General features: G+C 36.5%; 1 protein-coding gene across 2 annotated transcripts in view; it reads right to left on the bottom strand.

The window, feature by feature from the left end:
- The window catches only part of LOC127846437 (Na(+)/citrate cotransporter-like), a 45,254-nt gene extending 31,602 nt beyond the window's left edge, over positions 1-13,652 (bottom strand). For both annotated transcript variants that reach the window (XM_052377685.1, XM_052377694.1), the window contains exon 1: positions 13,472-13,652. In XM_052377685.1, coding sequence (XP_052233645.1) covers positions 13,472-13,579 — 108 coding nt within the window. In that variant the 5' untranslated portion in view covers positions 13,580-13,652. The remainder of the gene's footprint in view (positions 1-13,471) is intronic.

Raw genomic sequence — 13,652 nt, 5'->3', positions numbered from 1 at the left:
GTAGTAGTAGTAGTAGTAATAGTAGTAGTAGTAGTAGTAGTAGTAGAGCAGTAGTAGAAGTAGTAGTAGTAGTAGTAGTAGTAGTAGTAGTAGTAGTAGTAGAAGTAGTAGTAGTAGTAGTAGTAGTAGTAGTAGTAGTAGTAGTAATAGTAGTAGTAGTAGTAGTAGTAGTAGTAGTAGTAGTAGTAGAGTAGTAGTAGTAGTAGTAGCAGTAGAAGTAGTAGTAGTAGTAGTAGTAGTAGTAGTAGTAGTAGTAGTAGTAGTAGTAGTAGTAGTAGAAGTAGTAGTAGTAGTAGTAGTAGTAGTAGTAGTAGAAGTAGTAGTTGTAGTAGCAGCAGCAGCAGCAGCAGTAGTAGCAGTAGTAGTAGTAGTAGTAGTAGTAGTAGTAGTAGTAGTAGTAGTAGTAGTAGTAGTAGTAGTATGCATTACAAAAATGCAGTTAGCCTTACATTTGGTAAAATTTAAATATATTACAAGGGAGGCAAATCTGTAACAATAAATTTAAACTTATTGCATTTGTTTCCCCTGTAGTGTATTACCTCCCCTGTCCTGCTTATATTTATATTAATCAACAAAATTAAACATTAACACAATATTTAATATACAAAATATACAAAAATTTCTCATATTCTGATAATATTTTTACTGATCCACTGTATTTTACTAAAAGGATGATGTTTATGGACTTATAATTATAGATTTAGGATTACAGACCAGTTGCTTCAGTAATCTTGTTCAGAGTGTGCCCTGTTGGCCGCGTATGCATTCTAAAAGTATCATTCAAAAAACATTTTACTATTTCGAGTCACCGTGACCTTGACCTTTGACCTAGTGACCTCAAAATCAATAGGGGTCATCTGCTAGTCATGATCAATGTACCTATGAAGTTTCATGATCCTAGGCACAAGCGTTCTTGAGTTATCGTCTGACAACCACCTGGTGGACGGACAGACCGACAGACCGACCGACAGACCGACAGACCGACATGAGCAAAGCAATATACCCCCTCTTCTTCGAAGGGGGGGCATAAAAAGTAACCATCAACTGGGCCCGAACCACTGACCCCTGGAGTAAAAGTCTACCGAAAAGACCACTCGCCCATCCATGCTCATACAATGAATTGACGCATTTCATACTTTATATAAGCAATCCTCGTAGCGTCACAAAATGTAACAATGACAATAGAACACTCCAAAGTATTCAATCGTTTCGCATTGCAACGCTTTATAATTTACAGGTTTTTAAATCATCAAAATATGAGATCATTGATATTTTAGAGCATGGCAAATGTCCAGTATTACTGTTTTCTCACAAATGTCATAACTACAATAAAAATTCGCGAATCTGAAAATTATCTATTTTGTCAATTTACCAAAGCGTGAAAAGACCTCTTTAACATTCATTATCAAACGCGTAAACCTTGCAGCGCATAAACGTTTTCGTTTGCGTTTTTGTTCTCGTTTTGAATAAGGATCAACAAACTAATATCGGTATACGGATAAAATCTTAAATTCGAAGTACATGATTTTTCGTTATTTTTATGATTAGTCTATTCCCGGCAGCATATGAGTTTGGCTGGTGGTCACCATACCGAACAGGTGGGGTTTCCTCTGGGTACTTCGGCTTCCCCCCCCCCCCCCCCGCCCCTCAGCAACACAAAGCAACAACAAAAGAGGTAAGTTTCTCAGTCGAAACGAAATCGCGGAAATTGCAGCTACAATTCATTCATCATCGTCCCAATGTTTGTGAGTCTAATATAGTTAGGTAGGTAGGAGTGCATGGGGCACACTCCTGTCCTCACATAGTGTAGCCTCTGGTTCGGGAAGGACCTCATACATTTCGAAATACACACAATTATTCTTGGTTTATACATTGAGTCGTGTTCTGAGAAAAATGGGCATAATGCATGTGCGTAAAGTGTCGTCCCAGATAAGCCTGTGCAGTCCGCACAGGCTAATCAGGGACGACACTTTCCGCTTTTTTGACATTTTTCGTTTAAATGAAGTCTCTTCTTAATCCAATTAAGGCGGAAAGTGTCGTCCCTGATTAGCCTGTGCGGACTGCACAGGCTAATTTGGAACGACACTTTACGCACATGCATTATGCCCAGTTTTCTCATAACACGAATCAATTATTCATAATCCACAGTGGTGAATCTACGTGACTAAGTTTTGATGTCCCCAACCTCTTAAGATAACTGCAGTATTTACTGATTGACGTTAAAAACATACCCATACCAACAAAAACATCAACTAGTGCTGTATATCCGTATATATGCAGTTATGATTCTTTCATTCGACTTCATCATTTACCGTAAACAGTAGATCCATCAGTCAGTCACTTTTACCTAAACTCCATTTATTACATGTGTCATTCTGTCAGCTTGTCTCAGATTAATATTTTGTACTTGCTCAGCTATGTTGACAGTTACATGGGTACAATATAACGTTTAGCTTTCTTGAATGGCTTAAGAAAGAACTATAAGGTAACTGATACAATCTAAAAGTTTTATTTTAAGGAAACAATTTCGACATATGATTAAGGATATACTAGTTATCGAAGTCATCAATGAACAACATAATTATATTGGAAGCGCCATCAACAAATGGAACTAGGCAAAACGGACCTCTCTGATGCTGTTGTTATTGAATATTACCTTTCGTTTACAAATTCTAGTTGTGATAAACTAAACGAATAAGCTTGTTTTGATCGATTATAGCAAGTAGAGTATAACACGACTTAATATTGAAATATAAGTCACAAAAGACGTCTCTCTTGATGTGTTAATGACGAAAATTGTTGTATTGGTCGCTCTTTTGTTTTGCTTTTCTTTTGTTCCTTCAATATCTTTAATGTTAATTAGTAAAATAAAGTGTGTCAAGACGAGCATTACTTAGGCGCATGTAATGTAATGTAGGTCATAGTGGAATATTGTATAGGCGGCATGCACTTACAAAGTGACTGTTACTTGTCTTCCGGACAATATAAAAGTACAAGATTTGGAGATGACATTAATCGTGCCCTACACTAATGCGCTTCCGATAAATATCTACATACAGCCGTGCCAGAGTCGATTGGCTGATTCAAGATTGCGCAAAGGGTCATACCTAGGCTAATATCAATTGTAACAAACGTTTCTTATATCAAGAATTCATTGTGTTTCCTACAGTTTGTATAAGCAGTAATAAGATTAAATCTTCCGCACATTAGCATTGATAATAAAGGAAATAACTACGGATGGTTATGACTTAAAAGGGTAGAATGTATCACGACATGTTATATTAACGTACGCACAAAGTTATTTAAGACTTTAGAATAGCCAAGTAGGTCAATTTATTTCGTTTCTCGCATAATCAAAAATGTAACGGGTTACTAAATGTAGCGAACACTATATATGCATCCATCTTAAATATGGACACTTAATTAACAAACCGTTTAACGCTTATTAATACAATCAGTTCAACTCATATGTTACTTTTTAAAGTGATTACATGTACACGTGCCCAATGTGTTTTTAGAGAATAACTTCTGACTCGGTTAAATCCGAATGACCATTCAAACCACACAAATTCACCCCGTGATAATACCTAAACGATTCGAATGTATTTTTCGAAAAAATAATACATTTTGAATTATATTTTTGCCACAGTAATCAAATACAGGTACTCTTTCTGAGATCAGATAATTAGTTATGGTAAATATCAAACCTTATTGTCACCGTATTGCTTATATTTTAGTTGGTCTTCGAAGCTTTGTAATGAATCATATTTGATTTTAATTAATGTTTTCCATATATATGAATGGCCTCTTTGTTTATTTATGACACCGATATATAATCTAGATATGCGATCGTTTCGAAAAACTGACTCTGCAACTGTTTTTTTTTAATTCTTGGTTACAACCCCAAATTGAACAAGTAGATTACCTTAAATCCTCAGTAAACGGTACGCAACGAAAGCTGAACATTGTTTCCGGTTCGTTCATAATGATTGTGTGTTTACTACAACTGAATGTATACAACAATAATTAAGTCATATGGTCTAAAGCTATTTCTTAAAGAGGCCTTTTCACAGATGTTTGCAGGGGGTTTACTGCATGTTAGTCAAGTGTCGTCCGAAAATAGCCTGTGCAGTCCGCACATGTTAATCAGAGACGAAACTTTCCGCCTAAACTAGATTTTTGCTAAGAAGATACTTTCTTTAAACAGAACATATCAATAAAGCGAAAAGTGCCGTCCCTGATTAGCCTGTGCGGACTGCACAAGCTACTCTGAGACGACACCTTACGCACATGCAGTAAACCCTTTTTTTCAAAGAGCACGGCTCAGTTAAAAACAAAATCAAGTAAAGAGTTTAAGGTGGATATACTATTTGACAGACCGAGGTTGTGTGCCAACAAAAGGTGCCTGAAAGCTGTATCAAATATTAATATGATTTACATTTATGCAGACCTTACTACAATTGTGGACAATAAAAAAGCAAGAGTATACGATGTCAATGTCAACCTTCATTCAATAAGTTAATATGCGAAGTAAAATAAGTAAAAACCCATGAAATTATGTTTATGATCTTCGCCTGCAATTACGTAATAACTTGACTGGTGGTGGTGGTGATGATGGTGGTGGTGGTGGTGGTGGTGGTGGTGGTGGGTGGTGGTGGTGGTGGTGGTGATAGTGGTGATGGTGGAGGTGGTTGTGGCGGTGGCGGCGGCGGTTATGGTGGTGGTGGTTGTGGTGGTGGTGGGTGGTGGTGGTGGTGGTGGTGGTGGTGGTGGTGGTGGTGGTGGTGGTGGTGGTGGTGGTGGTGGTGGTGGTTGTTGTGGTAGTTGTTGGTGGTGGTGGTGGTGGTGGTGATGGTGGTGATGGTGGTGGTGGTTGTGGCGGTGGCGGCGGCGGTTGTGGTGGTGGTGGTGGTGGTGGGTGGTGGTGGTGTTGGTGATGGTGGTGATGGTGGTGGTGGTTGTGGCGGTGGCGGCGGTGGTTGTGGTGGTGTGATTATCAAGAACATGATAATGATCATCATGATGATCGTTGTAATGAGGAGGATGTGAAAATGACGATGACGCTTAACGAACATAAAACTAAGTGATAATGTGGAGATAAATGTTTCACTCAGAATGCGCACACTCGATAACCACTCTGACGCTGCATATCCAGTCTGTATTCAAAATACGGATCCAGCGTGGTATGCAATTATTTCCTGGCAAGCTCTTGCAAATATGTATCCCTAGGAAAACTCGCAATGAAACTCTTGCTGTAAGAAATCATTGGGGAATGTAAGCGGTGTCAATATAGTAGTACTTCTTTGTTATATACTACCTGCAAATAATATTTAGACAAAACATTTAGAATTGAATAGGGTGGCATGTATATTCTCAGCAAAGTTTTCTTATTTTGTCAAGAATGTCAAGCTGATTATCAAGGAATCGGGTGCAGTTAAACAGGATGTAAAATAATTCTTGTCTATTTATTTAATTTTAAAACAGATATTCGAAGATTAAATATAAACTGTTAGGAAGGTATTGTGTTCAATTTGCCAATACATGTGTCATTATTTTAATGACTGTGATGTCGTTTTGTGAACACGTTACGTGTGATATGATTACAAAGAAGCAATTGGTGTCTTGGAGGAGACATATAAGTCTAACTTACATTTAACAATCGAAAAGTTGAACTAAGAGCTGAAATGTGTTGAACACTAGTTTCAGTTCAATATATTAATTGTTTTACAGCTAAAAACTAATCAGGTATCACTGAAAGAAAGAACTATATCAAAACTATGCACGTGCCACTTTAAGATAGAACACTTTAGAACTATAAACAACTATACACAACAATGCACTGATCACTTTTAGAAAGAACACTACATTAATATATAAAGACGAGTGTCTATATCTGTCAATGTAGGAGTATTTAATGCTAATTTCTACTACTGCGAGACTACGGTAATTACAAATTTATGTTTGGTAACACGTTTCACTTACAAAGTGAAAACATAACAAAAACAGAATAAAGGAAGGAAAACATAAACAAGAGAGCCGTGGTGACCATGGTCGCTCACCTGAGAAGCATAAATAAAAAGTAAGGGTTGTAAAAACCCTTATTGTGAACATCAAAAGTTTGTTTAAGTGTACCATTTGTTGTTGATTTATGAACGGAAAAATATATTTTCTAATAATTGAGGTGTAAGCATACCAAATTATGACTTTTTTTGAGAAGGTAAATCGGACTTTGTACATTTCCTAAAACTATGCTATTTTGAAAATGTGCGAGCTGATTCATGACGATTGGATCAAAAAAGTGACTTCTAGGGTATTCGCTTGTTTTTTTTATTTGACCTGGTGACCTAGTTTGTGTGCTCACATGACCCAGGTTCAATCACAGCTGAGATTTCAGTAGGACAAATGTTCTAACCAAGTTTCATGAAGATTGCACACACATGTGACTTCTTGAGTGTTAACAAGGTTTCACTATATTCATATAACGAAAAGAGGTCCGGAACGATTGTACAATACATGTGACTTATATAGAGATAATAAGGGATTACCATAGTCATATTAGGAAAAAATACCTTGCATATGGACGGCCATGTTTTTCAAAAGATCGGAACGATTGTCGTACTCATCCAAAAAATCGTTAGAACAAATGTTATGACCAAATTTCATGAACATTGGACACTTAATGTGACTTCTAGAGTGTTAACAAGGGTTTACTATAGCAATATAAGGATACAATGCTTCACCCTAGGCGACCATGCTTGAACGGACCGAAACCATTTTCGAACTTAGTCCAGATGTCATTAGAACAAAAATTTCATGAAGCTTGGACTAAAAATGTTACTTCTAAAGTGTTCCATGGTTTTACTTAAGCAATACAAGGTTTTAAAACAGACCGAAGCCATTTTAAAAACTCATCCAACATATCGTGACAACAAAGGTTCTGACTAAGTTTCATGAAGATTGGCAAATAATTGTGACTTTTAGAGTGTTAACAATGTTTTACTTTAGCAATATTAGAAAACTACCCCGCCCCCTGGCGGCCATGTTTTTCAACCAACAAAAATCATGTTCAAACTCGTTCAAGACATAAGTTTCATAAATATTGGGCTAAATATGTGACTTCTAGAGTGTTAACAAGGTTTTACAATAGCCATATATGGACAAATGCCCCGCCACCTTGCGGCCATGTTTTTTATCAGACCGGAACCATTTTCGAACTCAGTCAATATATCAATTGAACTCATGTTCTGACTTAGCTTCATAAAGATTGGACAATACATTCTAGAGTGTTAACAATGTATCACTAAAGCCATATAAGGAAAACTGCCCCAGGCCCCCTGGCGGCTATGTATTCAACCAACCATTCTCGAACACGTCCAAGATAACATTGAGACACGTGTTCTGACCAAGATTTAGCAAGATAGGACAATACATGTGGCCTATAGAGTGTTAACGAGGTAAATGTTCATGACGCACGGCGCACGACGGACGACGTACGACGGACAAAAAGTGATCACAAAAGCTCAGCATGAGCAAGTTGAGCTAACGTGAGCTAAAATAATATAACCAAATTCCATAAGCTGGCTGCGTTTCTCCTGCAAATCAAGGACAACATTTCCCGCTTTTTGGAATTTTCGTTAAAAAAAAATCTATATTATACCAAAATCAGTCTAGGCGGAAAGTGTCGTCCCTGTTCGGACTGCATACGTTTATCTTTAAGATACTTTACGCACATGCATTTAGCCCGCATATATAAGATAGAATGCGTGTATGGGCTCTTACACTGAAAACCCCTTATTCGTGTACAGTTTAAATCTTTACAAAAATAATAGCCGGTGTAAAATAGATGCGTTTGAAACTGATCTACTAAATGTACATTGATATCCACTTTATTTTGAAAATTAAAATGCATTGTCATTGAATTTAATGGTTAAATTATAAATTATGGTTTCAGAATTCAATAGCATACGGTGATTTGATCGCAATATGTGAAATATGGCTTGGACGCACTTCGATGATATCAACAAATCATTAAAAAGATAATATTGATTTTTGGATTTTACTATTTGTTTGTATAGTGGAAGTAAATTCCCAACCACCTTTTAATAGATTTATTATGTTTTAACGAAAGTTGCGAAAGTACAATCCTTGTAAATTTAATCATACCAGAATATTTGAAAGACGGCAATACGCGAACGTTTTATATTTAAAGGTTAAAAGTTCATAAATCTTGTTCTGCACTAGCATAGGAATCAAAATGTAAAACAAAGAGTACTGACTATAAAATATTCCAGCACGTCTGGATAAGCGAAAAACTGACCAAAGGCATGTATTTCACGAATGACGTTTCCGTAAACGAAAATCGGATATTGCTTGCGAACTTAGAACACATGTCTGGTGGTATTATCTTAGTCAATTTCTGTCAGTGGTCTAATAAGACAAAAACATCTTTATACTATTATGAGTATGTTTGTCAACGTGGGGTTCGTGACAACTGAAAAAAGCATATTTCACAAACATAAGTTCACCGTTGTCTTATCATGGGGGCGTAGTAACAATGTTCTCGCTTCGAATCAAGATAACAACATTGTTCTGATCAATATTTGATGACGAGACAACTGTGAACCACTTTTCAGACAGCTGTTTAGGTACATCTAACTTTAAGCTTGACTGAGTTATATTATAATAATTGTCGTAAAGCTTATGGCTTTGTTCCCATGCAATATTGAAGTAAACAAACATTTAGACGTTAAATCGGGCTGTTGTTTAGATGTTAATTAGAGCGTAGTGATTTGATAAAAAAGATATAAATTACTTTAAGTAAAAATACAATGAATCATGCAAAGGTGACAGGTACAGTTGACAAGCGAACATCAGCCTGAAAGCAGGCATTAATCTCCGAAACACATTGACATCTTATATGCATAACTTAACGCCCAGTCGCTAATTTTGCATCAATGTGGATAATTCTAGTCTAAACTACACCAGTATATAATGATGTCCATGCTGCTGCTGTCAATCCTAATGTTTACAATGATAAAAATTGCGATGAATGATAATTATGATGATGATGATGCTGCTGCTGATGATGATGACGACGTCGACGATGACAATGATGATGACGATGACAATGATGATGATGATCATGATGGTGATGCTGCTGCTGCTGATGATGATGATGATGACGATGATTATGATGATGATGACGACGATGATGATGATGACGACGATGATGATAATGATTTCTGGTATTTAATATAGAATATCCTGATATAAATTGCAATTCTTTATTGAGGTTAATTGTAAAATGGACAGGGACAACTAATTTTCCACTGAGGAGTTTGCGAATGGAAAGGTAAGCTGATTTATCAAAGTCAGTGTTTGGTCTGTCCCATAAGTTATGGAGGTTATGGTTTTTAACCTTTAAAAATGTCTTTTTTTTCTTTATAATGTAAAACTTACTTTTAAAGTTACTTTAAGTTTTTTTCCTTCGATGATCTTATCAATCGTTTACAATTTTAACCTTACTTTACGTACCCTAAAGAAATGTTCCTTGATAAGGTAAAACAAATAACGGGTATGCCTTCCGTTAAATTTCATACAACTTTAGCAGTTTCATTACATGTACTAAACAAGTGTACGCCGTAAATTTATTGCCGATAGTTGCATGAAAATAATAACGCAAAGACTTGTTTGCGTAATCATAATGAAGTAAAATAATATATCATCAACACGTGTATGCATTCTATTTCTGTAATAGCTGTGCACCCAGTTCTTGTCAAAATGCTACATAAAAAACATAAGGGACGCGCTTTGCGAAAAGGGGGTTTAATACATGTGCGTAAAATTTCGTCCCAGGTTAGCCTGTGCAGTCCACACAAGCTAGGGACGACATTTTCCGCCTAAATTTAATTTTCGTCAAAAACAGTCTTCATTTACACGTAAAATACCATACAAGCGGCAAGTTTCTTCCCACACAGGCTAATCTGGGACGACACTTTACGCCCATGCATTAAACCCCATTTTCAGAGAGCATGACTCATAGGTATTACGTAAGGAAAGTGTTAAAATACGTCAAATCTGGTTTATTACTTTCAAAAATGTTTTATCGTTTGTAAATTTGTGGGGAAAAACACATTTGAATAGTTTTGGCCTCGTTGTGCGAACAAAAGGTCAAGTGTAACATTAAATCATCGAATACAACGCATGTATTTACCATTGATTTGTTATTGAAGGCCAGAGTGGTATTTTATTATTCATCATTTGCAGAATGTGAAATTAAAATGTTATAACACCAGATTTCAGTATGTTAAAAATGCTCACCTACAATATGGCAATGTGACAAAAGCCTTTAGTAAGACAGTCACTGTTTGATAAACACGGAGGGCTTATTGTATTTATACTTTTTCTAACTCCTTAATTGCAAACATTAAAAAAAATGAATCTCTATTTTGTACCATATATTCAAAACTAGCACATAACCAAATGCGGCTACGATGTCATTGTTATTTTCGTTTTTCGAAAAAAAAAAGTTCAGCGTGTTCTGTATTTTTGATCCCAAGTTACTTATTGCACAGCGAGGTCAAAGGTTAGATTGCTAAATTGTTCATATTCGAATTCGCTCTAATAAAAAGCGCTTTTGTTTCTTAAATGCAAAATCGAGATCAGGTATGTGTAACATGTTTCGAGATCTTTACATGTTTGACTTCTTACATACAACCTTTGGACAATATGTCAAGGTGCAATTCGATTCTCTAAATAAAACAAGAGGGCCTGAAAGGCCCAAAGTCGCTCACCTGAGATAACAAGACATTATTGGGACAAATCTTCTGACCAAGTTTCACGAAGATCGGAAAATAAATGTGGCCTCTAAGAGTGTTAACAAGGTTTTACTATAGCCATATAAGGAAAAATGCCCCGCCCTCTGGCAGCCATGTTTTTCAACCAACCGGCATCATTTTTGAACTCTTCCAAGATATTATCGGGATGAATCTTCTGACCAAGTTTCATGAAGATCGGACAGTAAATGTGGCCTCTAGAGTGTTAACAAGATTTTACTATAGCCATATAAGGAAAAATGCCCTTCCCCTTGGAAGCCACTTTTTTTAAAGCAAACATAACTATTTTCGAATTAATCCAAGATATCATTGAGACCAATCTTCTGAGCAAATTTCATGAAGATTGGACAATAAATGTGGCCTCTAGAGTGTTAACAAGGTTTTACTATAGCCATATATAGCCATATAAGAAAAAATGCCCCGCCCCTGGTGGTCATGTTTTTAAAGCAACCAAAACCTTTTTCGAACTCATCCAAGATATCATTGGGACAAATCTTCTGACCAAGTTTCATGATGATCGGAAAATAAATGTGACCTCTAGAGTGTTAACAAGGTTTTACTATAGCCATATCAAGAAAATAGCCCCGCCCCCGTGGTGGCCATGTTTTTCAACCAACCGGCATCATTTTTGAGCTCGTCCAAGATATTATTGGGATGAATCGTCTGACCGAGTTTCATGAAGATCGGATTATAAATGTGGCCTCTAGAGTGTTAACAAGATTTTACTATAGCCTTATATAGCCATATAAGGAAAAATGCCCCGCCCCTTGGAGGCCATGTTTTTCAAGCAAACGTAACCATTTTCTAACTCATCCAAGATATCATTAAGACAAATCTTCTGACCATATTTAATCAAGATTGGACAATAAATGTGGCCTCTAGAGTGTTAACAAGTTTACTATAGCCATATAAGGAAAAATGCCCCGCCCCCTGGCGGCCATGTTTTTCGACCAACCGGCATCATTTTCAAACTCGTCCAAGATATTCTTGGGATGAATCTTCTGACCAAGTTTCATGAAGATTGGACAATAAATGTGGCCTCTTGAGTGTTAACAAGATTTTACTATAGCCATAAATAGCCATATAAGGAAAAAGGCCCCGCCCCTTGGCAGCCATGTTTTTCAAGCAAAGGTTACCAGTTTTGAACTCATCCAAGATATCAGTGTGACAAATCTTCTGAGAAAGTTTCATGAAGATCGGAAAATAAATGTGGCCTCTTGAGTGTTAACAGGGTTTTACTATAGCCATAGAAGGAAAAATGCCCCGCCCCCTGGCGGCCATGTTTTTCATCCAACTGGCATCATTTTCGAACACGTTCAAGATATTATTGGGATGAATCTTCTGACCAAGTTTTATGAAGATCAGACAATAACTGTGGCCTCTAGAGTGTTGACAAGATTTTACTATAGCCATACATAGCCATATAAGGAAAAATGCCCCGCCCCTTGGCAGCCATGTTTTTCAAGCAAACGTAACCATTTTCTAACTCATCCAAGATATCATTCAAACCAATCTTCTGACCGAATTTCATGAAGATTGGACAATAAATGTGGCCTCTAGAGAGTTAAAAAGTCAAATGTTGACGCCGCACGACGCACAACGCACGACGGACAAAAGGCGATCACGAAAGCTCAACATGAGAACGTTGTGCTCAGGTGAGCTAAAAATATATTTAAAAAAAACGTTATAAATGGGATCGCAGCTACAAGGTACAATGGTACTATGCAGGTACGTTCAAGGACGTCAGTTAAAGCGCCTTCTTATTAAAGATTTCAATTTACAGTTGTCTCAGAACAGAACGCCATTTTAATTATATTCTACATTTTGTATTTTTAAGTCTTAAGTAAGTTTAAGCGTTAAAGTGTAAGGTGGCAAATTTAGCGTAAACATGGCTATATATATCTCAGCTGAATTTATAGTTGTACACAAAATTATCTTGTTTGTTTTATTGTAAGTGGGCGTAGTTATTTTTACAAATGTTACCGATATCAATACGTAAATATCCCGTTAATAACGTAACTATATATGTTTAAGTTTAGTACATGTATATCCACTGAACCAAAACGTGCCTTTTAAACAAACATGTAACTGTTATAACCAACATATATATTTAAAAGTGAATGATACATCGGATTTAAATGAATTCAATTTTAAGTTCAACTTGCTAGTTTTCAGAAACAAGATATTTGTTAATTATTGTAAATAGTTCTACCGATAGCATTAAATATTGGCAAACGTCTCAAAAAGTGGTACGTGGAAATTTTAATATATTTTCGTGATTCACATTGGCGCCCCAAACACAATCTTCTTAATAGTCCGATAATTGATATCGCGCGCGCACGCGTGGTATTCATTCACTCACTCGCGCTTATTCTGTACAACGTTTCATTGATCACAAACCAAAACAAACATGGCTACCGCTATACTATAGTATTATACACAATCCAGGTGCATTTTGAAACTGAACAAAAGCGATCTCTTAAGTGTATGTACAGAATCGCGTTTTGGCTATTTCAGAAGTAAAATTAAGCCAAACCTGATATAGCCACGTGGGAAAATCTTTGAAACACAATAACTCGTTCAGTGATGTAACAATGGATTTCAAGTTTAAGAGAGAAATTCTAAAATACTCTTACCGATGATTTTCCGAGCACGGGTATTGGTAACAGCACTATAGGAAGCAGAATTATGATTAACAGGTTCTTCCATTGTCCAACCCTTCTTAACACTTGGGTTAGACCCATTTCCCATTGACAGCCACTCCGTTCTCTCGTATAATTGTACGAATGCAATAAATACGCCGTCGTTCTGCTTAAA

Source organism: Dreissena polymorpha, chromosome 1 (assembly GCF_020536995.1).
Source record: "Dreissena polymorpha isolate Duluth1 chromosome 1, UMN_Dpol_1.0, whole genome shotgun sequence".
In the NCBI taxonomy this organism is placed as follows: Eukaryota; Metazoa; Mollusca; class Bivalvia; order Myida; family Dreissenidae; genus Dreissena; species Dreissena polymorpha.
The sequence above is the reverse complement of the archived record's forward strand: the minus strand, read 5'-3'. Positions and strand labels throughout refer to the sequence as shown.